The 27,444-nt window shown below is 38.3% G+C and overlaps 1 protein-coding gene across 7 annotated transcripts in view; it reads left to right on the top strand.

Moving 5' to 3' along the window:
• coa1 (cytochrome C oxidase assembly factor 1) overlaps window positions 1–27,090 on the top strand; it is a 36,182-nt gene extending 9,092 nt beyond the window's left edge. For 3 of the 7 annotated variants that reach the window (XM_076079120.1, XM_076079078.1, XM_076079112.1), the window contains 3 exons: window positions 3,952–4,079; window positions 4,341–4,375; window positions 22,768–23,114. In XM_076079120.1, coding sequence (XP_075935235.1) covers window positions 3,952–4,069 — 118 coding nt within the window. In that variant the 3' untranslated portion in view covers window positions 4,070–4,079; window positions 4,341–4,375; window positions 22,768–23,114. Of the gene's footprint in view, window positions 1–3,951; window positions 4,080–4,340; window positions 4,376–4,559; window positions 5,390–7,790; window positions 8,192–22,767; window positions 23,115–23,156; window positions 23,192–23,375; window positions 23,812–26,606 lie in introns of those variants that run through there. The other 4 variants (XR_012947752.1, XR_012947749.1, XM_076079101.1 and 1 more) reach the window with 4 other exon arrangements.
• The last annotated feature ends 354 nt before the right edge of the window (window positions 27,091–27,444 follow it).

Here is a 27,444-nt window from a genome sequence, read left to right as displayed (position 1 = left end):
ATAATACATAGAAATACATAAATAAATATTCTTCTCATTTCAAGTACAATAAGGGCTGGATTAAAGAATAACTGATATAACAGAAAGCTTTTGAAGAATGTGCATCTTAAAATAAAGTAATTCATTTTAGAACAATTTATTTCACTGAATTGTCCTGCAGCTTTAAATTCAGTTCATTCAGGTGTGAAGTGATGTCAATAAAAAAGACACAATATTATATTTTTGTAATTTAAAAAGAGAAATGTTTCTGCATGGACTTTAGCTGTGGTTATTAAACCACTTGTTTCAGCTCTATTCTCTCTGTTAACATCATTGGTCAGTGAATTCATGCGTTAGGATTCTGATCATATTGGACTCTCAGGTTTATTTTCTGTGTCTTCATTTAGATGTGAGAGGATACGTTTGTTCAAAAGAGTTGTGCTTTGTCTTGTAGTGTCGCTTCATTTACCGCTTTTAATAATCGTCACAGTCTCTAAACATATGAGACACACTGGTTTTAAACTGTCCGTGTGAAGAATTAACCTATAAGAGTCTGTTCATTCTTGGTTAAAGACTCTGGTCTCTTTGACCACTTTTCTCTTTTTGGAGAACGTCATGTGAAATAACTTCTCTGAATTATTCTCCTGCTCTTCCTTCTCTTTCCTCGTCTCTCCCCCGGTGTGTGTACATATCACTTGATTCAGGAAACTTGTCAGAATACCCACATTTGATTGGCTGAGCTGCATCACGTGATGTGATTTACAACGCATTGGTTGGTGCGTTTCCTGCACCGCTGAACAAGTGCCGTAACGGCTGAAAAAGCTGCGCCGGTTAAAATAGAAATGCTCTGTCAAAATAAAATCGATTTTAGGTCCTGGGTCCGGATACAACGGCGTCTGGGTCCGGATCCGGACCGTGGTCTGCCAAATGGCGACCCCTGCTATAGACTGTATATATTAGTCTTTACAGTATTGTGAAATAGTTTAAAATGTGATCTGCAGCTTTGAAACATTTCACATCATATATGGCAATAACTGTCTGACAAGTAAAACTGTCATGGTTATATGAGATCAGTGATTCCACCTTCAGTTCAGTTGACATGCTGCCTCACTTCATGTGTCGTCATGTGTAATGTAACCAGGTTAGGATTATTTTTCTATTTGTGATGTAACCCAGCAGATAATTTAAGTCTTTAATGTCATTTTAATTTAACCTTATTTCTGTTGTTAAACAAAGTGTCAATCAGGGTACGAGTACTATCTGTTTCATAAAGTAGTTCAGCCGTTACAAGTGATAACTGTTTAAACTAGGGGTGTCAAACTCATCTTCACTCTGGGCAACATCAGCATCATGGTCGTCCACAAAGGGCCGGTTGTAACTATAAGACTATAACTGTAACTACTCCCGAACATATTGGTAAATAACTGTCTCTGCATTTGATTATTGTTTATTCAAGTGTACATATTGTACATGTAGTTATATAAATGTAAAAATATATTTAAGCACATTTCTGTTATTATAACTTAAATCATTTAAATTTAGGGTTAAGAAACCCACATTACTCTATCAAACTTTTAAAGAAAATAGCAAAGACAAATATCAAAGACAAGTTATTACAATAACTTTGTTCAATGCTTAAAATCCTTTCAAGGGTGCGTTTGCACAATCCCACGTGAAGTAGTATCTGTTGTAAAGCCACGTTTAAAGTAGTCTTCAATGTACTCACAATACATTTCATGTCAAATGTAGGGTAATCCGCCAGCCACATAAAATGACGTGGCGGGCCGGATCCGGCCCGCGTGCCTTGAGTTTGACACCCCTGGTTTAAACTGTCAGAGACACAGCGCTTTGTGCAACGTGAGAGGTGATTCAGAGACCTTTGTGCCACGAGTTTACAACATTTGGCAGCGTCTTGGCTTGGATTTTGATGTTCCCTGGATACCTTTATACTGGATATTGAACTCTTCCTGACGAGGAAGATGGCAAGCCACCACTGAACTGATCATCTCTTTACCTCGAGGAGTAGGATCAAGATTTTCTTTGTTGCTGAGGAGAAAACAAGCGTTTCTTCATTTCTCATCACCTGAGTGCACCAGTGTGGTAGGATTAAGAAAGCAACACATCTTACTACTTGACTTATTCTTTTGACTTTGGAACTGAAACTGACTGTTGAATATTTAAACTGACTGAATAAGGAAACGAGGAAGGAGCTTGAACGCGAAAGGAACAAACTGAAGGAACACTGCATTTCACACTTTTACACATTTCAATGGAGATGTGCGGAGTTATCTGATTGAGAAGAGCATTGTAAATTGACATCTTATACAAATAAGATGTCAATTTTATTTTTATCTTCACAAGGTTCAATATAATCTTTGAAATCAAACCATTCTGTGGCTCCAGTTCCTTTGTGTGTCTATTATTGGCTATAAACCTCTCCCTATGAACCTAGGTCCTGGTCCAACAAATAATTTGAGTATTCTGCAGATACTAACAGGGTTACATGTAACATGGGGACAGCTCCTCCACTAGTCAATATACCATTAATATGATCACTTTCGTACGTTTATGTGTTCTTACCAGAAATAATCACCTGACTGCTGTTTCACATCTATTTTCCACCGCCACACTGATAGTCACTCTGTTTACAATGCAGTTAGCTACATGCTAACATGTTACCTCTGTAACTCACATGGATGTATAAAGACAACATATCTCCTCACATCACATGCTTTCTTCTTCACTGGGCTCTGTCGATCATTTCTCACAAATGTACCTGTAAAGACAAACATGAAGCAGAGAGTATGTCCACTGAGTTTATGCATAACATAAATATCAAGTTATTTATGTTATGCATAAAAATAAAAATATCAGGGAACGCTTGGCACAGAAGCGCTGACCAATCAGAACAGACTGGGCTTTTTTTTTGAAGAGCGCTTAAAGAGAGACGCTAAACCAGAACTTTTCTGACAGAGGGTAAATACAGGCATACAGTATGCAGGCACGCCAACAATTTGTTAAATAGGACGCAGTTTAAAAATGTGCATTGATATATACTTGCTGATGCTTAATATGGCTGCCAGGTGCAAGGTTCATTCAAGCAGTGCGAAGCAAGTCGCTGATGGAAATTGGTACAAAGTCACGTTATTTTAGTGATCCTGTCAAGAGCAAATTAAATGCTTTGCTTCAATTATTGAATAATACCTACAATGTAGTAAATATACAATTTTAATAAAAAATGCTCTATTTGCAAATGATACCAGGATGCACCAAGAAACCACACACACACACATCTACACACACAGACTAGTCGGTTATAACTTGATACCGGTTGGTTATAACTTGATACCGGTCGGTTATAACTTGTTACTCTGCCTGTTTCTCATTGGCTCATTAATCATGTGCATCACTGCATATTTTCCAACCTCTAAGCAAAAGTGGTGTTTCATGTTTTATTCTATCCAGAAATATAGAATAATGCAAACACTACTGTATCACATAATTTATGATATATTGTGACCAATTACACATGAGCATTGGCTCAGGTGTTTCAGAGCTAGAAGACCTGTGATGCGACTAGCTGAGAGTGTATTTAGGAATCGCTACATCCTCTGATCTATATTCCACTTTTTTCTCTTTTTTTTCATTTAAATTGTATTCATTTAAACAACAACAACTTGTATGGTGACATAAGGAGAATCATGCAAACTGTGATGATGCTTGTAAAGTGACATACAGGTTTGAATGCACGTTAGAGTGACACTTATATGTGACATTGGGAGTTTTATGCAAAGCATGTGTGCATATTTGATTCCACAAAACCTTTAGGTCGTATGAAACAAAAAAAGAATCTATCCAGCAATCCAGATATGTGGAAATCTAACAGATTCAGATTCATGCTTTGTAGCCACCATTCCTGACTTGTGTTTTTCCCTCCCACCATTCCTGACTTGTGTTTTTCCCTCCCTGCAGGTGGAATCTGAAGCAGGCAATTCTGAAGCTCCGGGAAGGACAGACCATCGACCTGCTGAATCCTCCTCCAGCTTCAACAGAGCTCACAGAGGGGCTCGACAGCGGTCGCTGGCACTGACCAACTCCATGTAATGACAGCAATGTTCCAACAGGTGTTGAGTAGTAACCAACATATTAGTATATGTACCAAATGGCAAATCCTCAAGTCTAGCGTCAGGCAGCAGTTACCCATGATGCACAGCTCTGTGAAGTGTCACTGTGCTTCTAACCAGCTGCTCTGGATTGTTCTGTTTTCTCCAGGATTGGTTTTGATTAAATAACATGATGCAGGAATGTTGTTGCACTGACTTATGTCGAGACTTTTCTTTTTTGATTAATGTCCTTTCAAGGTATGATGTGCCACGGGTCCAGACATGCAAACCAGGTGAATAAAAGTCAGATTACAGTTGAACATGCATGTATCAAGGAGTATTTCACCTTCTTAGATTATGAATTACCCTCCAGCCATCTATCAGTACATTTTTTAAACAGATTGCCCTTACATACAGCATGACACAAACATGTAAGTTCACTGACTTAATTTACCCCTTGCTTCCTGCTTCCTGCAGATTCAGATAAGAGAAATCTGGTCACCAAACCCACGTAGAGAAAAATGTTTGTGAGCTTTCTATTCGATAAAGACTCTCCTGTGAGCTTCTGGTTTTCAAAAAGCAGGTTATTTCTTGGTGATGGAAGGCTCAGTTTCTGTGTTGGACTTTTTCTCCTGGTATCCGTCTTACTTAAAGATTTGCAAAGCAGCAAAAGCAAACACACCATGATCTGTTTGTTTTGTGTTCTTGAAACTTTTCATACAGTTTACAAGATCTCTTCAAGAAAATGTGTTTTTCCCAAAACCTTCAAAGAAAAGAGAGTAAAAATTTTAAATTAGGATATTTTCTGAGAAAACAAAATTGAGTGATCTCTTATATTAAAGGCACAAATTTAGGAAGAAACTCGGGATCCGTAAGGTGTGGCACTTCGAGAAGCGCAGCTTCAGGACAACACTAAAGGGCCCATGCTCTTTGGCACAAGGACTCTTCTAACGAATTGACGCCATATGGTACACGGGTTAATGGATACATCAATGGTTTCAGTTTTGTTGTATGGATGGAAGCTTACACAACAAACAACGGCCATGGTTGTAGTTGACCATTGTATTCAATGCGTTCGTGGTCTAGAGAGGATTAGTACGGACAGGGGCACTGAAAACAGACGTGTTTGAGAGGAGACAAAGACAGCAGTTTTATTTATGCATTAAATCCTGGTGGGGAATCCTAAGAAAATGAAGAGTCTATTTCTGGATGAACATGTTTGAAATGCACTTCTCTGGAGACTTTTTGGATAATCCAGTTCTGCTTCTTTAACCTCGATTAGCTAACACATAATATGAAAATGAATATCACAATAGAACCCTTTAGATTACTGCCAGCAAGGTACAGCTTGATTACCACAGAGTTGAGGTGTAATATTTAGTACCAGTACACTATGTACCAATACTTATTACTGACAAGATGTGAAGTTATGGAATAAGAGGGAAACAAAATAGGGAAGAACTAATTTCTTAACTGCATACCTATTCTATTATTATGGGTATGTATGTATTACTCAGCAATAATGTGAACATTTGGGAGGAATTTAGAAATAATTGATACTGTAGTTTTTATTCAACTAACTATTCTGTTAGGCTACTATGAGTACATTATGACCATAAAGCTAAAAAAGAAATCTGGACGTTTCAGAGAAGACGGGCTTTTAAATGTGATTTTATTGACCTTAACAGGCAAACTGCATTGTCAAAGACACTTTGAAGTGACTGCATTCGTTCTTCATGTTAAGTCCTTCATGTTAGTGTGACCACGGGAACATTTAATCACCAGGTTTCTCTCGTCTCAGAACCTCCATGTTACATGTAAAGCCACGTCTTCACTGCATGGTACGGCTCCACTCAACGCAGTTTTGGTACCAAGTCCTTTTTCCCACAGCTCGTAGATTATAAACGCCTCCGTAAATGCTCGCGTTATGGTGCTAAGCACGAGTATAAATGAAGCTAAAGCGTGTCGGATAACTACGGTGGACTTCAGCTAATTCAAAAATGCGAAAGGCCGTCTCTAGAGTCAGTGTTTGGTTTGTCCAGTCTGGACTACTGTAGGAAGAAGGCAATGCAAAGTGGCAGATAGGAAGGGCTCATTCCAAGCTTACAAAAAATAACAATTCTTAATGTAACTCGATTATACACGAATGAAAAAACATGGTTATGAATATTATATTCCATTTCTGATAATAGATCTCCCTAAATCATATACATTGGACCTTTATGTCATGTCTACCAGTTTGTATGGACTTACCTTTGCCTGTGTGTAAAACCTTGTTTGGGATGTTGCACACAGGGTAAAGGTGGACCTAAAAAACAGTCTGCAGTTTTCTCAGGCTGAGATCACTCTTCTCACTCCTGTAAAATTTGCCTAAAACACCTATCAACCGCATACCCAAAGTAAACTGACAGCTCTTATTGAACCATTGGGAGTACATGTATGCTTTTAGTCTCTATTGAACGGCAACACTCTGAAGTTTCTTCACAATCAGTCAGAATCACTGTAAATGCTACTAGCATTGAGCTATGGCGTTTTCAGCACAGTGAAAGAGAAGGATTTTATTTCCGCCTAGATTTGTTTTGGCCAACAGATGGCAGCAGTTATCTATGGCTGGGACTTATGACCCGGAAAGCACAATACTACGTCACCATGGGGTCATGGTACCTGGTATAAGTTACAATTTGATAACAATACAACAGAAAATGAATATTTCACATGTGGTTTACTAAGAGTGTGGCCCATAAAAACGCATTTGGAGGCTTGCGTCACCACGTCAAAATGCATATACTATGCATATACTACAATAAACTACATGTCCAAAATTCAAACTATAGTTTATTTATGTCAATGGTATGTTAACTATATCATATTTAACCATTGTCAACTTTCACAGATTCTTGAAAATTCTCATGAACCAGACTTTGGTCTTGATAATCTGTCCCAGTTACCTCAGTCATGGTTTCAATTGCAGTTTTGAAAACTTTCCCAGAGGGCCATCTGATAAATCTGCATATCCTTGGCTTCGTAATTTCATTGGCTATATGGAGCCCGAGTTTGAACAGGATCTGTTGCGATTGGCTGGAGCTTTACCCAAAGAAGAGAGGCGGGCATTGTCAGAGTGGGATGAGGTTAAAAGGTGTACAGCCTAGCTGCGTAACCGATACCCCCTCCTGTTGCTCTCGAAGCGCAGGGAGACGGCTTGTTCAATAACCTCTGAGGTAACGAACGCACCACCCAAAATATACACGCGAGACCGTCTTAGGGAGGCAAAAACCAGGATAACTTAATACCACTAGCCACCGTCGTATCACTTATTTCAGGCTAATAAAACGTCGGCCATTCCGACTGCCGGGTATCAACTGGATGTACTCCAGGGCGAACCTGCTCTAAAGAGCCACCACTGGAGGAGGAACCCCGTGTGGTTGGGAACCTCGCTCGGTTAATAAGGGCAGCTTCAGAGCCCTGGGCCTAACACCCTTAATTTAGACGCCAATCTAATCCCTACTGTTTCCTAATACACCTCAGCTAATGTCTAAACATTATTAACCACCACTGCAACATCACATATGATACATTAGCAGAGCTTCAAGATCAATCTGAGCCAACTCAGTTAGTAAATCACAACATTAATGAATAACACCATGTTAACCTTAGCTTGTAGCAGCAATGTCATTCAAATCACATGTCTAATAAATGTACTACTGTCAGCCTATCCCAGGGGAAGAGCTCCCTTACCTTGAGGAGACTGCGAGGGCCCCACCAGAGATGAGCAACACTGGACTTTGGTTGGAATGCACAAAATACAATCCAGTTGTATTTGGTTTTACAAAAAGTTTAGAAAAAGGTTACAAAAATGAATAATAAAAAAATGAAATAAAAGATCATGCAAAATGTCAAAAGCACTAAGTTCACAAGGAACCAAGTTTTCCCAAAGACCCCAAAAGCCCTCAAGACCTTTCAGCCTCGATCCTTTGTTGTCTCCCCATATTTGTACCCTTCTCCTTCGTGCTTTCTGCAACCTCCGGGTCCATATAAGGTAGTCAACCGATCATTCTTAAATCATTGGACAAGACAGTTCTCATAGTCTTATCACCTCTGACAGACCTACTTTTTAAGTTTAACACTTTCCTGCCAGCCCCCCCTTTTGTGTAAGGTGTCTAGCCCTCACTGAACAGGATGTTCACTAACTAACACAATAGTTAGTTTCTGAATTTACAACCTTTCCTCTCTGCTGGCTGTCATTAAATCATGTCAGAGTGAGTTTAACTCAAAGTTCACTTATTTCATTAGCTTTAACATAACAGTCAACATTACAATCACGTATATCACGTAAATGATAGAAAGTCACACATTAAAGCACTTTTATAATTGAACCGTCTCTAAGCAATATGGGATTATATGTAGCGAGTATATTGATATCTGAAAATACATTATTTTCTTGATAATAAACAATAGATTGTAACTATGAACTATTCATAGACAATGGAAAATAAGAAGAGAATAAACAACTTGTATGAAACACAAATAACACAGTGAGATAGCACTCCGGTTGGATGCCACAGGGGTCATGTCTCGTTAGGTGTGAAACTCTCGCTCCTAATGCCATGTCCACACTACTCCGTTTCCATTTGGAAACGCTTATGTTTTGCTGCGTTTACACTGAGCGTCCACACTACGCCGGTGTTTTCGAGCACCGAAAACGGAGGAGATTGAAAATGCTCCCAAGGACGGATACCTTTGAAAACTCCGGGTAGCGTTTTCGTGTGGGCGGTCGAAAACTGATACATTGAGAAACGATGATGCCCACACCCGCGTTCGTTACTTGATTGCAGTGGTGTACAGTAACGAGTTAGAAATACTTCGTTACTGTACTTAAGTCGTTTTTTTGGATATCTGTACTTTACTTTACTATTTATATTTCTGTTGACTTTTACTTTTACTTCACTACATTTTGCAAAGAAAACTGATACTTTTACTCCGATACATTTCCCCTGAAACCTTCGTTACTCGCTACAAAATCAATCAATCAATCTTTAGAAAAAAAATGAATCATGAGACCAACGTCGGGGACTGTGGTGGAACAGAGACTGCAAGCAAGCAGGTTTGGCGAGCTAGTGGTCCTAGCTTGCAAGTTAAATCATTGGTTAATCACGTTAATGCGCAATTGCAAACAAGTGCTCTCAAAGCCGCGGTGTTTTGATTCCCAGTGATGCCCAGGATGCTAGCTAGCGCGACTACATTAGTAGAATTCCACTCTACGCTGATTTCATGACGGAAGCAGAAAGCACCTACTACTCCCGCAACAAACTACGGTGGTGACGAAGCCCAACACCCGTGGATCGCTAGCGAGTTAGTGAGCTGAGGAAGTGTTGACAGTTGTGAGATTTTGTTGATTTGAGTCATCTTAGCTATAACCATTGCAGCACTAGTTGGCTAACGTTAGCTAACTTAACGTTAGCTAGCCACCACACCATATGATTGACAGGAGCCGTGAGAGCGCAGCATTAGGGAAATCCTTCCCAGCTGTGCGCAAGCTGTCTGTGAAGCTGAACACACCTCTACCTGCCTCAGCGGCCTGTGAAAGGCTATTTAGCATCGCAGGACTAGTCTTCAGCCCAAGAAGAGCGAGACTGAAGCCAACTTCTTTTGAAGATGAACAGGACATTTTTCAGTTTCAAGTAATGACTGGGTTGTTGCTTTCGGTGCTGCTTTAGTATTGATCATGTTTTGATATTTGAGTCATTTTGTGGATGATCAGATGGAGTTATGATGGTAGCAATTGCCCAATTGCAGATTCAGCTTGAGCAAAACCTTTGCCTATTGTGTTCAATTCAGATGCATTTTCACTTTTTATGCTCTAAAACGATGTTTCAGGCACAGAGGAGGCCAAAAGTTGATTTTGTGAAAGTAAACATAGTTTCAAAGATTTTCTTCAAAAAGGGCCTCAGGACAGTTGATTTCACAGTCTGATGTCATTTCCATGAATATCTGCAGCTTTCAGCACTTTACTTCCTAGAGATGCATTTTCATTTTTTATGCTCTTAAAAGACGTTTCAGGCACAGAGGAGGCCAAAAGTTGATTTTGTGAAAGTAAACATAGTTTCAAAGATTTTCTTCAAAAAGGGCCTCAGGACAGTTGATTTCACAGTCTGATGTCATTTTCATGAATATCTGCAGCTTTCAGCATTTTACTGCCTAGAGATGCATTTTCATTTGTTTATGGTCTTAAAAGACGTTTCAGGCAGAGAGGAGGCCAAAAGTTGATTTTGTGAAAGTAAACATAGTATCAAAGATTTTCTTCTTCGAAGTGCCCCAGGACAGTTGATTTCACAGTCTGATGTCATTTCATGAATATCTGCAGCTTTCAGCACTTTACTGGCTAGAGATGCATTTTCATTTTTTTATGGTCTTAAAAGACGTTTCAGGCAGAGAGGAGGCCAAAAGTTGATTTTGTGAAAGTAAACATAGTTTCAAAGATTTTCTTCTTCGAAGTGCCTCAGGACAGTTGATTTCACAGTCTGATGTCATTTTCATGAATATCTGCAGCTTTCAGCACTTTACTGGCTAGAGATGCATTTTCATTTGTTTATGGTCTTAAAAGACGTTTCAGGCAGAGAGGAGGCCAAAAGTTGATTTTGTGAAAGTAAACATAGTTTCAAAGATTTTCTTCAAAAAGGGCCTCAGGACAGTTGATTTCACAGTCTGATGTCATTTTCATGAATATCTGCAGCTTTCAGCACTTTACTGGCTAGAGATGCATTTTCAGTTTTTTATGGTCTTAAAAGACGTTTCAGGCAGAGAGGAGGCCAAAAGTTGATTTTGTGAAAGTAAACATAGTTTCAAAGATTTTCTTCAAGATGGGCCTCAGGACAGTTGATTTCAAAGTCTGATGTCATTTTCATGAATATCTGCAGCTTTCAGCACTTTACTTCCTAGAGATGCATTTTCATTTTTTATGCTCTTAAAAGACGTTTCAGGCAGAGAGGAGGCCAAAAGTTGATTTTGTGAAAGTAAACATAGTTTCAAAGATTTTCTTCAAAAAGGGCCTCAGGACAGTTGATTTCACAGTCTGATGTAATTTCCATGAATATCTGCAGCTTTCAGCATTTTACTGCCTAGAGATGCATTTTCATTTTTTATGCTCTTAAAAGACGTTTCAGGCAGAGAGGAGGCCAAAAGTTGATTTTGTGAAAGTAAACAGTTTCAAAGATTTTCTTCTTCGAAGTGCCTCAGGACAGTTGATTTCACAGTCTGATGTCATTTTCATGAATATCTGCAGCTTTCAGCACTTTACTGGCTAGAGATGCATTTTCATTTTTTTATGGTCTTAAAAGACGTTTCAGGCAGAGAGGAGGCCAAAAGTTGATTTTGTGAAAGTAAACATAGTTTCAAAGATTTTCTTCAAAAAGGGCCTCAGGACAGTTGATTTCACAGTCTGATGTAATTTCCATGAATATCTGCAGCTTTCAGCATTTTACTGCCTAGAGATGCATTTTCATTTTTTATGCTCTTAAAAGACGTTTCAGGCAGAGAGGAGGCCAAAAGTTGATTTTGTGAAAGTAAACAGTTTCAAAGATTTTCTTCTTCGAAGTGCCTCAGGACAGTTGATTTCACAGTCTGATGTCATTTTCATGAATATCTGCAGCTTTCAGCACTTTACTGGCTAGAGATGCATTTTCATTTGTTTATGGTCTTAAAAGACGTTTCAGGCAGAGAGGAGGCCAAAAGTTGATTTTGTGAAAGTAAACATAGTTTCAAAGATTTTCTTCAAAAAGGGCCTCAGGACAGTTGATTTCACAGTCTGATGTCATTTTCATGAATATCTGCAGCTTTCAGCACTTTACTTCCTAGAGATGCATTTTCATTTTTTATGGTCTTAAAAGACGTTTCAGGCAGAGAGGAGGCGAAAAGTTGATTTTGTGAAAGTAAACATAGTTTCAAAGATTTTCTTCAAGATGGGCCTCAGGACAGTTGATTTCACAGTCTGATGTCATTTTCATGAATATCTGCAGCTTTCAGCACTTTACTTCCTAGAGATGCATTTTCATTTTTTATGCTCTTAAAATACGTTTCAGGCAGAGAGGAGGCCAAAAGTTGATTTTGTGAAAGTAAACATAGTTTCAAAGATTTTCTTCAAAAAGGGCCTCAGGACAGTTGATTTCACAGTCTGATGTCATTTTCATGAATATCTGCAGCTTTCAGCACTTTACTGGCTAGAGATGCATTTTCATTTTTTTATGGTCTTAAAAGACGTTTCAGGCAGAGAGGAGGCCAAAAGTTGATTTTGTGAAAGTAAACATAGTTTCAAAGATTTTCTTCAAAAAGGGCCTCAGGACAGTTGATTTCACAGTCTGATGTAATTTCCATGAATATCTGCAGCTTTCAGCATTTTACTGCCTAGAGATGCATTTTCATTTTTTATGCTCTTAAAAGACGTTTCAGGCAGAGAGGAGGCCAAAAGTTGATTTTGTGAAAGTAAACAGTTTCAAAGATTTTCTTCTTCGAAGTGCCTCAGGACAGTTGATTTCACAGTCTGATGTCATTTTCATGAATATCTGCAGCTTTCAGCACTTTACTGGCTAGAGATGCATTTTCATTTGTTTATGGTCTTAAAAGACGTTTCAGGCAGAGAGGAGGCCAAAAGTTGATTTTGTGAAAGTAAACATAGTTTCAAAGATTTTCTTCAAAAAGGGCCTCAGGACAGTTGATTTCACAGTCTGATGTCATTTTCATGAATATCTGCAGCTTTCAGCACTTTACTTCCTAGAGATGCATTTTCATTTTTTATGGTCTTAAAAGACGTTTCAGGCAGAGAGGAGGCCAAAAGTTGATTTTGTGAAAGTAAACATAGTTTCGAAGATTTTCTTCTTCGAAGTGCCTCAGGACAGTTGATTTCACAGTCTGATGTCATTTTCATGAATATCTGCAGCTTTCAGCACTTTACTGGCTAGAGATGCATTTTCAGTTTTTTATGGTCTTAAAAGACGTTTCAGGCAGAGAGGAGGCCAAAAGTTGATTTTGTGAAAGTAAACATAGTTTCAAAGATTTTCTTCAAGATGGGCCTCAGGACAGTTGATTTCACAGTCTGATGTCATTTTCATGAATATCTGCAGCTTTCAGCACTTTACTTCCTAGAGATGCATTTTCATTTTTTATGCTCTTAAAAGACGTTTCAGGCAGAGAGGAGGCCAAAAGTTGATTTTGTGAAAGTAAACATAGTTTCAAAGATTTTCTTCAAAAAGGGCCTCAGGACAGTTGATTTCACAGTCTGTCATTTTCATGAATATCTGCAGCTTTCAGCATTTTACTGCCTAGAGATGCATTTTCATTTGTTTATGGTCTTAAAAGACGTTTCAGGCAGAGAGGAGGCCAAAAGTTGATTTTGTGAAAGTAAACAGTTTCAAAGATTTTCTTCTTCGAAGTGCCTCAGGACAGTTGATTTCACAGTCTGATGTCATTTTCATGAATATCTGCAGCTTTCAGCACTTTACTGGCTAGAGATGCATTTTCATTTTTTTATGGTCTTAAAAGACGTTTCAGGCAGAGAGGAGGCCAAAAGTTGATTTTGTGAAAGTAAACATAGTTTCAAAGATTTTCTTCAAAAAGGGCCTCAGGACAGTTGATTTCACAGTCTGATGTAATTTCCATGAATATCTGCAGCTTTCAGCATTTTACTGCCTAGAGATGCATTTTCATTTTTTATGCTCTTAAAAGACGTTTCAGGCAGAGAGGAGGCCAAAAGTTGATTTTGTGAAAGTAAACAGTTTCAAAGATTTTCTTCTTCGAAGTGCCTCAGGACAGTTGATTTCACAGTCTGATGTCATTTTCATGAATATCTGCAGCTTTCAGCACTTTACTGGCTAGAGATGCATTTTCATTTGTTTATGGTCTTAAAAGACGTTTCAGGCAGAGAGGAGGCCAAAAGTTGATTTTGTGAAAGTAAACATAGTTTCAAAGATTTTCTTCAAAAAGGGCCTCAGGACAGTTGATTTCACAGTCTGATGTCATTTTCATGAATATCTGCAGCTTTCAGCACTTTACTTCCTAGAGATGCATTTTCATTTTTTATGGTCTTAAAAGACGTTTCAGGCAGAGAGGAGGCCAAAAGTTGATTTTGTGAAAGTAAACATAGTTTCGAAGATTTTCTTCTTCGAAGTGCCTCAGGACAGTTGATTTCACAGTCTGATGTCATTTTCATGAATATCTGCAGCTTTCAGCACTTTACTGGCTAGAGATGCATTTTCAGTTTTTTATGGTCTTAAAAGACGTTTCAGGCAGAGAGGAGGCCAAAAGTTGATTTTGTGAAAGTAAACATAGTTTCAAAGATTTTCTTCAAGATGGGCCTCAGGACAGTTGATTTCACAGTCTGATGTCATTTTCATGAATATCTGCAGCTTTCAGCACTTTACTTCCTAGAGATGCATTTTCATTTTTTATGCTCTTAAAAGACGTTTCAGGCAGAGAGGAGGCCAAAAGTTGATTTTGTGAAAGTAAACATAGTTTCAAAGATTTTCTTCAAAAAGGGCCTCAGGACAGTTGATTTCACAGTCTGATGTCATTTTCATGAATATCTGCAGCTTTCAGCATTTTACTGCCTAGAGATGCATTTTCATTTGTTTATGGTCTTAAAAGACGTTTCAGGCAGAGAGGAGGCCAAAAGTTGATTTTGTGAAAGTAAACAGTTTCAAAGATTTTCTTCTTCGAAGTGCCTCAGGACAGTTGATTTCACAGTCTGATGTCATTTTCATGAATATCTGCAGCTTTCAGCACTTTACTGGCTAGAGATGCATTTTCATTTTTTTATGGTCTTAAAAGACGTTTCAGGCAGAGAGGAGGCCAAAAGTTGATTTTGTGAAAGTAAACATAGTTTCAAAGATTTTCTTCAAAAAGGGCCTCAGGACAGTTGATTTCACAGTCTGATGTAATTTCCATGAATATCTGCAGCTTTCAGCATTTTACTGCCTAGAGATGCATTTTCATTTTTTATGCTCTTAAAAGACGTTTCAGGCAGAGAGGAGGCCAAAAGTTGATTTTGTGAAAGTAAACAGTTTCAAAGATTTTCTTCTTCGAAGTGCCTCAGGACAGTTGATTTCACAGTCTGATGTCATTTTCATGAATATCTGCAGCTTTCAGCACTTTACTGGCTAGAGATGCATTTTCATTTGTTTATGGTCTTAAAAGACGTTTCAGGCAGAGAGGAGGCCAAAAGTTGATTTTGTGAAAGTAAACATAGTTTCAAAGATTTTCTTCAAAAAGGGCCTCAGGACAGTTGATTTCACAGTCTGATGTCATTTTCATGAATATCTGCAGCTTTCAGCACTTTACTTCCTAGAGATGCATTTTCATTTTTTATGCTCTTAAAAGACGTTTCAGGCAGAGAGGAGGCCAAAAGTTGATTTTGTGAAAGTAAACATAGTTTCAAAGATTTTCTTCAAAAAGGGCCTCAGGACAGTTGATTTCACAGTCTGATGTCATTTTCATGAATATCTGCAGCTTTCAGCACTTTACTGGCTAGAGATGCATTTTCATTTTTTTATGGTCTTAAAAGACGTTTCAGGCAGAGAGGAGGCCAAAAGTTGATTTTGTGAAAGTAAACATAGTTTCAAAGATTTTCTTCAAAAAGGGCCTCAGGACAGTTGATTTCACAGTCTGATGTAATTTCCATGAATATCTGCAGCTTTCAGCATTTTACTGCCTAGAGATGCATTTTCATTTTTTATGCTCTTAAAAGACGTTTCAGGCAGAGAGGAGGCCAAAAGTTGATTTTGTGAAAGTAAACAGTTTCAAAGATTTTCTTCTTCGAAGTGCCTCAGGACAGTTGATTTCACAGTCTGATGTCATTTTCATGAATATCTGCAGCTTTCAGCACTTTACTTCCTAGAGATGCATTTTCATTTTTTATGGTCTTAAAAGACGTTTCAGGCAGAGAGGAGGCCAAAAGTTGATTTTGTGAAAGTAAACATAGTTTCGAAGATTTTCTTCTTCGAAGTGCCTCAGGACAGTTGATTTCACAGTCTGATGTCATTTTCATGAATATCTGCAGCTTTCAGCACTTTACTGGCTAGAGATGCATTTTCAGTTTTTTATGGTCTTAAAAGACGTTTCAGGCAGAGAGGAGGCCAAAAGTTGATTTTGTGAAAGTAAACATAGTTTCAAAGATTTTCTTCAAGATGGGCCTCAGGACAGTTGATTTCACAGTCTGATGTCATTTTCATGAATATCTGCAGCTTTCAGCACTTTACTTCCTAGAGATGCATTTTCATTTTTTATGCTCTTAAAAGACGTTTCAGGCAGAGAGGAGGCCAAAAGTTGATTTTGTGAAAGTAAACATAGTTTCAAAGATTTTCTTCAAAAAGGGCCTCAGGACAGTTGATTTCACAGTCTGATGTAATTTCCATGAATATCTGCAGCTTTCAGCATTTTACTGCCTAGAGATGCATTTTCATTTTTTATGCTCTTAAAAGACGTTTCAGGCAGAGAGGAGGCCAAAAGTTGATTTTGTGAAAGTAAACAGTTTCAAAGATTTTCTTCTTCGAAGTGCCTCAGGACAGTTGATTTCACAGTCTGATGTAATTTCCATGAATATCTGCAGCTTTCAGCATTTTACTGCCTAGAGATGCATTTTCATTTTTTATGCTCTTAAAAGACGTTTCAGGCAGAGAGGAGGCCAAAAGTTGATTTTGTGAAAGTAAACATAGTTTCGAAGATTTTCTTCTTCGAAGTGCCTCAGGACAGTTGATTTCACAGTCTGATGTCATTTTCATGAATATCTGCAGCTTTCAGCACTTTACTGGCTAGAGATGCATTTTCAGTTTTTTATGGTCTTAAAAGACGTTTCAGGCAGAGAGGAGGCCAAAAGTTGATTTTGTGAAAGTAAACATAGTTTCAAAGATTTTCTTCAAGATGGGCCTCAGGACAGTTGATTTCACAGTCTGATGTCATTTTCATGAATATCTGCAGCTTTCAGCACTTTACTTCCTAGAGATGCATTTTCATTTTTTATGCTCTTAAAAGACGTTTCAGGCAGAGAGGAGGCCAAAAGTTGATTTTGTGAAAGTAAACATAGTTTCAAAGATTTTCTTCAAAAAGGGCCTCAGGACAGTTGATTTCACAGTCTGATGTCATTTTCATGAATATCTGCAGCTTTCAGCATTTTACTGCCTAGAGATGCATTTTCATTTTTTATGCTCTTAAAAGACGTTTCAGGCAGAGAGGAGGCCAAAAGTTGATTTTGTGAAAGTAAACATAGTTTCAAAGATTTTCTTCTTCGAAGTGCCTCAGGACAGTTGATTTCACAGTCTGATGTAATTTCCATGAATATCTGCAGCTTTCAGCATTTTACTGCCTAGAGATGCATTTTCATTTGTTTATGGTCTTAAAAGACGTTTCAGGCAGAGAGGAGGCCAAAAGTTGATTTTGTGAAAGTAAACATAGTATCAAAGATTTTCTTCTTCGAAGTGCCTCAGGACAGTTCATTTCACAGTCTGATGTCATTTTCATGAATATCTGCAACTTTCAGCACTTTACTGGCTAGAGATGCATTTTCATTTGTTTATGGTCTTAAAAGACGTTTCAGGCAGAGAGGAGGCCAAAAGTTGATTTTGTGAAAGTAAACATAGTTTCAAAGATTTTCTTCAAAATGGGCCTCAGGACAGTTGATTTCACAGTCTGTCATTTTCATGAATATCTGCAGCTTTCAGCACTTTACTGGCTAGAGATGCATTTTCATTTTTTTATGGTCTTAAAAGACGTTTCAGGCAGAGAGGAGGCCAAAAGTTGATTTTGTGAAAGTAAACATAGTTTCAAAGATTTTCTTCAAAAAGGGCCTCAGGACAGTTGATTTCACAGTCTGATGTAATTGCCATGAATATCTGCAGCTTTCAGCATTTTACTGCCTAGAGATTCATTTTCATTTGTTTATGGTCTTAAAAGACGTTTCAGGCAGAGAGGAGGCCAAAAGTTGATTTTGTGAAAGTAAACATAGTATCAAAGATTTTCTTCTTCGAAGTGCCTCAGGACAGTTCATTTCACAGTCTGATGTCATTTTCATGAATATCTGCAACTTTCAGCACTTTACTGGCTAGAGATGCATTTTCATTTGTTTATGGTCTTAAAAGACGTTTCAGGCAGAGAGGAGGCCAAAAGTTGATTTTGTGAAAGTAAACATAGTTTCAAAGATTTTCTTCAAAATGGGCCTCAGGACAGTTGATTTCACAGTCTGTCATTTTCATGAATATCTGCAGCTTTCAGCACTTTACTGGCTAGAGATGCATTTTCATTTTTTTATGGTCTTAAAAGACGTTTCAGGCAGAGAGGAGGCCAAAAGTTGATTTTGTGAAAGTAAACATAGTTTCAAAGATTTTCTTCTTCGAAGTGCCTCAGGACAGTTGATTTCACAGTCTGATGTCATTTTCACAATATGAATTATACTATAGACCAGGGGTATTCAATTAAAATTTCAAAAGGTCCAGATTGAGAAAATGTCCTCGGGCAAAGGTCCGGAACATTACAATAATATCTAACTTGCGCTATTTAGTGATATATATATATATATATATATATATATATATATATATATATATATATATATTCAAGAAGCCTAGTAGTGTGTACAGTCAACAACTGTCAAATCAAATAAAGAAAGTACACATCAATTATATTTTAACAATTATTATTCTGACTTTTCAAATTTAACTGGATGGATTATAAATAATACATAGAAATACATAAATAAATATTCTTCTCATTTCAAGTACAATAAGGGCTGGATTAAAGAATAACTGATATAACAGAAAGCTTTTGAAGAATGTGCATCTTAAAATAAAGTAATTAATTTTAGAACAATTTATTTCACTGAATTGTCCTGCAGCTTTAAATTCAATTCATTCAGGTGTGAAGTGATGTCAATAAAAAAGACACAATATTATATTTTTGTAATTTAAAAAGAGAAATGTTTCTGCATGGACTTTAGCTGTGGTTATTAAACCACTTGTTTCAGCTCTATTCTCTCTGTTAACGTCATTGGACAGTGAATTCATGCGTTAGGATTCTGATCATATTGGACTCTCAGGTTTATTTTCTGTGTCTTCATTTAGATGTGAGAGGATACGTTTGTTCAAAAGAGTTGTGCTTTGTCTTGTAGTGTCGCTTCATTTACCGCTTTTAATAATCGTCACGGTCTCTAAACATATGAGACACACTGGTTTTAAACTGTCCGTGTGAAGAATTAACCTATAAGAGTCTGTTCATTCTTGGTTAAAGACTCTGGTCTCTTTGACCACTTTTCTCTTTTTGGAGAACGTCATGTGAAATAACTTCTCTGAATTATTCTCCTGCTCTTCCTTCTCTTTCCTCGTCTCTCCCCCGGTGTGTGTACATATCACTTGATTCAGGAAACTTGTCAGAATACCCACATTTGATTGGCTGAGCTGCATCACGTGATGTGATTTACAACGCATTGGTTGGTGCGTTTCCTGCACCGCTGAACAAGTGCCGTAACGGCTGAAAAAGCTGCGCCGGTTAAAATAGAAATGCTCTGTCAAAATAAAATCGATTTTAGGTCCTGGGTCCGGATACAACGGCGTCTGGGTCCGGATCCGGACCGTGGTCCGCCAAATGGCGACCCCTGCTATAGACTGTATATATTAGTCTTTACAGTATTGTGAAATAGTTTAAAATGTGATCTGCAGCTTTGAAACATTTCACATCATATATGGCAATAACTGTCTGACAAGTAAAACTGTCATGGTTATATGAGATCAGTGATTCCACCTTCAGTTCAGTTGACATGCTGCCTCACTTCATGTGTCGTCATGTGTAATGTAACCAGGTTAGGATTATTTTTCTATTTGTGATGTAACCCAGCAGATAATTTAAGTCTTTAATGTCATTTTAATTTAACCTTATTTCTGTTGTTAAACAAAGTGTCAATCAGGGTACGAGTACTATCTGTTTCATAAAGTAGTTCAGCCGTTACAAGTGATAACTGTTTAAACTAGGGGTGTCAAACTCATCTTCACTCTGGGCAACATCAGCATCATGGTCGTCCACAAAGGGCCGGTTGTAACTATAAGACTATAACTGTAACTACTCCCGAACATATTGGTAAATAACTGTCTCTGCATTTGATTATTGTTTATTCAAGTGTACATATTGTACATGTAGTTATATAAATGTAAAAATATATTTAAGCACATTTCTGTTATTATAACTTAAATCATTTAAATTTAGGGTTAAGAAACCCACATTACTCTATCAAACTTTTAAAGAAAATAGCAAAGACAAATATCAAAGACAAGTTATTACAATAACTTTGTTCAATGCTTAAAATCCTTTCAAGGGTGCGTTTGCACAATCCCACGTGAAGTAGTATCTGTTGTAAAGCCACGTTTAAAGTAGTCTTCAATGTACTCACAATACATTTCATGTCAAATGTAGGGTAATCCGCCAGCCACATAAAATGACGTGGCGGGCCGGATCCGGCCCGCGTGCCTTGAGTTTGACACCCCTGGTTTAAACTGTCAGAGACACAGCGCTTTGTGCAACGTGAGAGGTGATTCAGAGACCTTTGTGCCACGAGTTTACAACATTTGGCAGCGTCTTGGCTTGGATTTTGATGTTCCCTGGATACCTTTATACTGGATATTGAACTCTTCCTGACGAGGAAGATGGCAAGCCACCACTGAACTGATCATCTCTTTACCTCGAGGAGTAGGATCAAGATTTTCTTTGTTGCTGAGGAGAAAACAAGCGTTTCTTCATTTCTCATCACCTGAGTGCACCAGTGTGGTAGGATTAAGAAAGCAACACATCTTACTACTTGACTTATTCTTTTGACTTTGGAACTGAAACTGACTGTTGAATATTTAAACTGACTGAATAAGGAAACGAGGAAGGAGCTTGAACGCGAAAGGAACAAACTGAAGGAACACTGCATTTCAGAGACACTTTTACACATTTCAATGGAGACGTGCGGAGTTATCTGATTGAGAAGAGCATTGTAAATTGACATCTTATACAAATAAGATGTCAATTTTATTTTTATCTTCACAAGGTTCAATATAATCTTTGAAATCAAACCATTCTGTGGCTCCAGTTCCTTTGTGTCTATTATTGGCTATAAACCTCTCCCTATGAACCTAGGTCCTGGTCCAACAAATAATTTGAGTATTCTGCAGATACTAACAGGGTTACATGTAACATGGGGACAGCTCCTCCACTAGTCAATATACCATTAATATGATCACTTTCGTATACGTTTATGTGTTCTTACCAGAAATAATCACCTGACTGCTGTTTCACATCTATTTTCCACCGCCACACTGACAGTCACTCTGTTTACAATGCAGTTAGCTACATGCTAACATGTTACCTCTGTAACTCACATGGATGTATAAAGACAACATATCTCCTCACATCACATGCTTTCTTCTTCACTGGGCTCTGTCGATCATTTCTCACAAATGTACCTGTAAAGACAAACATGAAGCAGAGAGTATGTCCACTGAGTTTATGCATAACATAAATATCAAGTTAATGAGAAAGAGAGATATAATAATAGCATTATTTACCGGGGAAAAATATCAGGGAACGCTTGGCACAGAAGCGCTGACCAATCAGAACAGACTGGGCTTTTTTTTTGAAGAGCGCTTAAAGAGAGAGACGCTAAACCAGAACTTTTCTGACAGAGGGTAAATACAGGCATACAGTATGCAGGCGCGCCAACAATTTGTTAAACAGGACGCAGTTTAAAAATGTGCATTGATATATACTTGCTGATGCTTAATATGGCTGCCAGGTGCAAGGTTCATTCAAGCAGTGCGAAGCAAGTCGCTGATGGAAATTGGTACAAAGTCACGTTATTTTAGTGATCCTGTCAAGAGCAAATTAAATGCTTTGCTTCAATTATTGAATAATACCTACAATGTAGTAAATATACAATTTTAATAAAAAATGCTCTATTTGCAAATGATACCAGGATGCACCAAGAAACCACACACACACACATCTACACACACAGACTAGTCGGTTATAACTTGATACCGGTTGGTTATAACTTGATACCGGTCGGTTATAACTTGTTACTCTGCCTGTTTCTCATTGGCTCATTAATCATGTGCATCACTGCATATTTTCCAACCTCTAAGCAAAAGTGGCGTTTCATGTTTTATTCTATCCAGAAATATAGAATAATGCAAACACTACTGTATCACATAATTTATGATATATTGTGACCAATTACACATGAGCATTGGCTCAGGTGTTTCAGAGCTAGAAGACCTGTGATGCGACTAGCTGAGAGTGTATTTAGGAATCGCTACATCCTCTGATCTATATTCCACTTTTTTCTCTTTTTTTTCATTTAAATTGTATTCATTTAAACAACAACAACTTGTATGGTGACATAAGGAGAATCATGCAAACTGTGATGATGCTTGTAAAGTGACATACAGATTTGAATGCACGTTAGAGTGACACTTATATGTGACATTGGGAGTTTTATGCAAAGCATGTGTGCATATTTGATTCCACAAAACCTTTAGGTCGTATGAAACAAAAAAAGAATCTATCCAGCAATCCAGATATGTGGAAATCTAACAGATTCAGATTCATGCTTTGTAGCCACCATTGTGGCTTGTGTTTTTCCCTCCCACCATTCCTGACTTGTGTTTTTCCCTCCCTGCAGGTGGAATCTGAAGCAGGCAATTCTGAAGCTCCGGGAAGGACAGACCATCGACCTGCTGAATCCTCCTCCAGCTTCAACAGAGCTCACAGAGGGGCTCGACAGCGGTCGCTGGCACTGACCAACTCCATGTAATGACAGCAATGTTCCAACAGGTGTTGAGTAGTAACCAACATATTAGTATATGTACCAAATGGCAAATCCTCAAGTCTAGCGTCAGGCAGCAGTTACCCATGATGCACAGCTCTGTGAAGTGTCACTGTGCTTCTAACCAGCTGCTCTGGATTGTTCTGTTTTCTCCAGGATTGGTTTTGATTAAATAACATGATGCAGGAATGTTGTTGCACTGACTTATGTCGAGACTTTTCTTTTTTGATTAATGTCCTTTCAAGGTATGATGTGCCACGGGTCCAGACATGCAAACCAGGTGAATAAAAGTCAGATCACAGTTGAACATGCATGTATCAAGGAGTATTTCACCTTCTTAGATTATGAATTACCCTCCAGCCATCTATCAGTACATTTTTTAAACAGATTGCCCTTACATACAGCATGACACAAACATGTAAGTTCACTGACTTAATTTACCCCTTGCTTCCTGCTTCCTGCAGATTCAGATAAGAGAAATCTGGTCACCAAACCCACGTAGAGAAAAATGTTTGTGAGCTTTCTATTCGATAAAGACTCTCCTGTGAGCTTCTGGTTTTCAAAAAGCAGGTTATTTCTTGGTGATGGAAGGCTCAGTTTCTGTGTTGGACTTTTTCTCCTGGTATCCGTCTTACTTAAAGATTTGCAAAGCAGCAAAAGCAAACACACCATGATCTGTTTGTTTTGTGTTCTTGAAACTTTTCATACAGTTTACAAGATCTCTTCAAGAAAATGTGTTTTTCCCAAAACCTTCAAAGAAAAGAGAGTAAAAATTTTAAATTAGGATATTTTCTGAGAAAACAAAATTGAGTGATCTCTTATATTAAAGGCACAAATTTAGGAAGAAACTCGGGATCCGTAAGGTGTGGCACTTCGAGAAGCGCAGCTTCAGGACAACACTAAAGGGCCCATGCTCTTTGGCACAATGACTCTTCTAACGAATTGACGCCATATGGTACACGGGTTAATGGATACATCAATGGTTTCAGTTTTGTTGTATGGATGGAAGCTTACACAACAAACAACGGCCATGGTTGTAGTTGACCATTGTATTCAATGCGTTCGTGGTCTAGAGAGGATTAGTACGGACAGGGGCACTGAAAACAGACGTGTTTGAGAGGAGACAAAGACAGCAGTTTTATTTATGCATTAAATCCTGGTGGGGAATCCTAAGAAAATGAAGCGTCTATTTCTGGATGAACATGTTTGAAATGCACTTCTCTGGAGACTTTTTGGATAATCCAGTTCTGCTTCTTTAACCTCGATTAGCTAACACATAATATGAAAATGAATATCACAATAGAACCCTTTAGATTACTGCCAGCAAGGTACAGCTTGATTACCACAGAGTTGAGGTGTAATATTTAGTACCAGTACACTATGTACCAATACTTATTACTGACAAGATGTGAAGTTATGGAATAAGAGGGAAACAAAATAGGGAAGAACTAATTTCTTAACTGCATACCTATTCTATTATTATGGGTATGTATGTATTACTCAGCAATAATGTGAACATTTGGGAGGAATTTAGAAATAATTGATACTGTAGTTATTATTCAACTAACTATTCTGTTAGGCTACTATGAGTACATTATGACCATAAAGCTAAAAAAGAAATCTGGACGTTTCAGAGAAGACGGGCTTTTAAATGTGATTTTATTGACCTTAACAGGCAAACTGCATTGTCAAAGACACTTTGAAGTGACTGCATTCGTTCTTCATGTTAAGTCCTTCATGTTAGTGTGACCACGGGAACATTTAATCACCAGGTTTCTCTCGTCTCAGAACCTCCATGTTACATGTAAAGCCACGTCTTCACTGCATGGTACGGCTCCACTCAACGCAGTTTTGGTACCAAGTCCTTTTTCCCACAGCTCGTAGATTATAAACGCCTCCGTAAATGCTCGCGTTATGGTGCTAAGCACAAGTATAAATGAAGCTAAAGCGTGTCGGATAACTACGGTGGACTTCAGCTAATTCAAAAATGCGAAAGGCCGTCTCTAGAGTCAATGTTTGGTTTGTCCAGTCTGGACTACTGTAGGAAGAAGGCAATGCAAAGTGGCAGATAGGAAGGGCTCATTCCAAGCTTACAAAAAATAACAATTCTTAATGTAACTCGATTATACACGAATGAAAAAACATGGTTATGAATATTATATTCCATTTCTGATAATAGATCTCCCTAAATCATATACATTGGACCTTTATGTCATGTCTACCAGTTTGTATGGACTTACCTTTGCCTGTGTGTAAAACCTTGTTTGGGATGTTGCACACAGGGTAAAGGTGGACCTAAAAAACAGTCTGCAGTTTTCTCAGGCTGAGATCACTCTTCTCGCTCCTGTAAAATTTGCCTAAAACACCTATCAACCGCATACCCAAAGTAAACTGACAGCTCTTATTGAACCATTGGGAGTACATGTATGCTTTTAGTCTCTATTGAACGGCAACACTCTGAAGTTTCTTCACAATCAGTCAGAATTACTGTAAGTGCTACTAGCATTGAGCTATGGCGTTTTCAGCACAGTGAAAGAGAAGGATTTTATTTCCGCCTAGATTTGTTTTGGCCAACAGATGGCAGCAGTTATCTATGGCTAGGACTTATGACCCGGAAAGCACAATACTACGTCACCATGGGGTCATGGTACCTGGTATAAGTTACAATTTGATAACAATACAACAGAAAATGAATATTTCACATGTGGTTTACTAAGAGTGTGGCCCGTAAAAACGCATTTGGAGGCTCGCGTCACCACGTCAAAATGCATATACTATGCATATACTACGATAAACTACATGTCCAAAATTCAAACTATAGTTTATTTATGTCAATGGTATGTTAACTATATCATATTTAACCATTGTCAACTTTCACAGATTCTTGAAAATTCTCATGAACCAGACTTTGGTCTTGATAATCTGTCCCAGTTACCTCAGTCATGGTTTCAATTGCAGTTTTGAAAACTTTCCCAGAGGGCCATCTGATAAATCTGCATATCCTTGGCTTCGTAATTTCATTGGCTATATGGAGCCCGAGTTTGAACAGGATCTGTTGCGATTGGCTGGAGCTTTACCCAAAGAAGAGAGGCGGGCATTGTCAGAGTGGGATGAGGTTAAAAGGTGTACAGCCTAGCTGCGTAACCGATACCCCCTCCTGTTGCTCTCGAAGCGCAGGGAGACGGCTTGTTCAATAACCTCTGAGGTAACGAACGCACCACCCAAAATATACACGCGAGACCGTCTTAGGGAGGCAAAAACCAGGATAACTTAATACCACTAGCCACCGTCGTATCACTTATTTCAGGCTAATAAAACGTCGGCCATTCCGACTGCCGGGTATCAACTGGATGTACTCCAGGGCGAACCTGCTCTAAAGAGCCACCACTGGAGGAGGAACCCCGTGTGGTTGGGAACCTCGCTCGGTTAATAAGGGCAGCTTCAGAGCCCTGGGCCTAACACCCTTAATTTAGACGCCAATCTAATCCCTACTGTTTCCTAATACACCTCAGCTAATGTCTAAACATTATTAACCACCACTGCAACATCACATATGATACATTAGCAGAGCTTCAAGATCAATCTGAGCCAACTCAGTTAGTAAATCACAACATTAATGAATAACACCATGTTAACCTTAGCTTGTAGCAGCAATGTCATTCAAATCACATGTCTAATAAATGTACTACTGTCAGCCTATCCCAGGGGAAGAGCTCCCTTACCTTGAGGAGACTGCGAGGGCCCCACCAGAGATGAGCAACACTGGACTTTGGTTGGAATGCACAAAATACAATCCAGTTGTATTTGGTTTTACAAAAAGTTTAGAAAAAGGTTACAAAAATGAATAATAAAAAAATGAAATAAAAGATCATGCAAAATGTCAAAAGCACTAAGTTCACAAGGAACCAAGTTTTCCCAAAGACCCCAAAAGCCCTCAAGACCTTTCAGCCTCGATCCTTTGTTGTCTCCCCATATTTGTACCCTTCTCCTTCGTGCTTTCTGCAACCTCCGGGTCCATATAAGGTAGTCAACCGATCATTCTTAAATCATTGGACAAGACAGTTCTCATAGTCTTATCACCTCTGACAGACCTACTTTTTAAGTTTAACACTTTCCTGCCAGCCCCCCCTTTTATGTAAGGTGTCTAGCCCTCACTGAACAGGATGTTCACTAACTAACACAATAGTTAGTTTCTGAATTTACAACCTTTCCTCTCTGCTGGCTGTCATTAAATCATGTCAGAGTGAGTTTAACTCAAAGTTCACTTATTTCATTAGCTTTAACATAACAGTCAACATTACAATCACGTATATCACGTAAATGATAGAAAGTCACACATTAAAGCACTTTTATAATTGAACCGTCTCTAAGCAATATGGGATTATATGTAGCGAGTATATTGATATCTGAAAATACATTATTTTCTTGATAATAAACAATAGATTGTAACTATGAACTATTCATAGACAATGGAAAATAAGAAGAGAATAAACAACTTGTATGAAACACAAATAACACAGTGAGATAGCACTC

The sequence above is a fragment of the Anarhichas minor genome, unplaced genomic scaffold (assembly GCF_050575085.1).
Source record: "Anarhichas minor isolate MPS153535 unplaced genomic scaffold, ASM5057508v1 ptg000006l, whole genome shotgun sequence".
Classification (NCBI taxonomy): domain Eukaryota; kingdom Metazoa; phylum Chordata; class Actinopteri; order Perciformes; family Anarhichadidae; genus Anarhichas; species Anarhichas minor.
The sequence above is the reverse complement of the archived record's forward strand: the minus strand, read 5'-3'. Positions and strand labels throughout refer to the sequence as shown.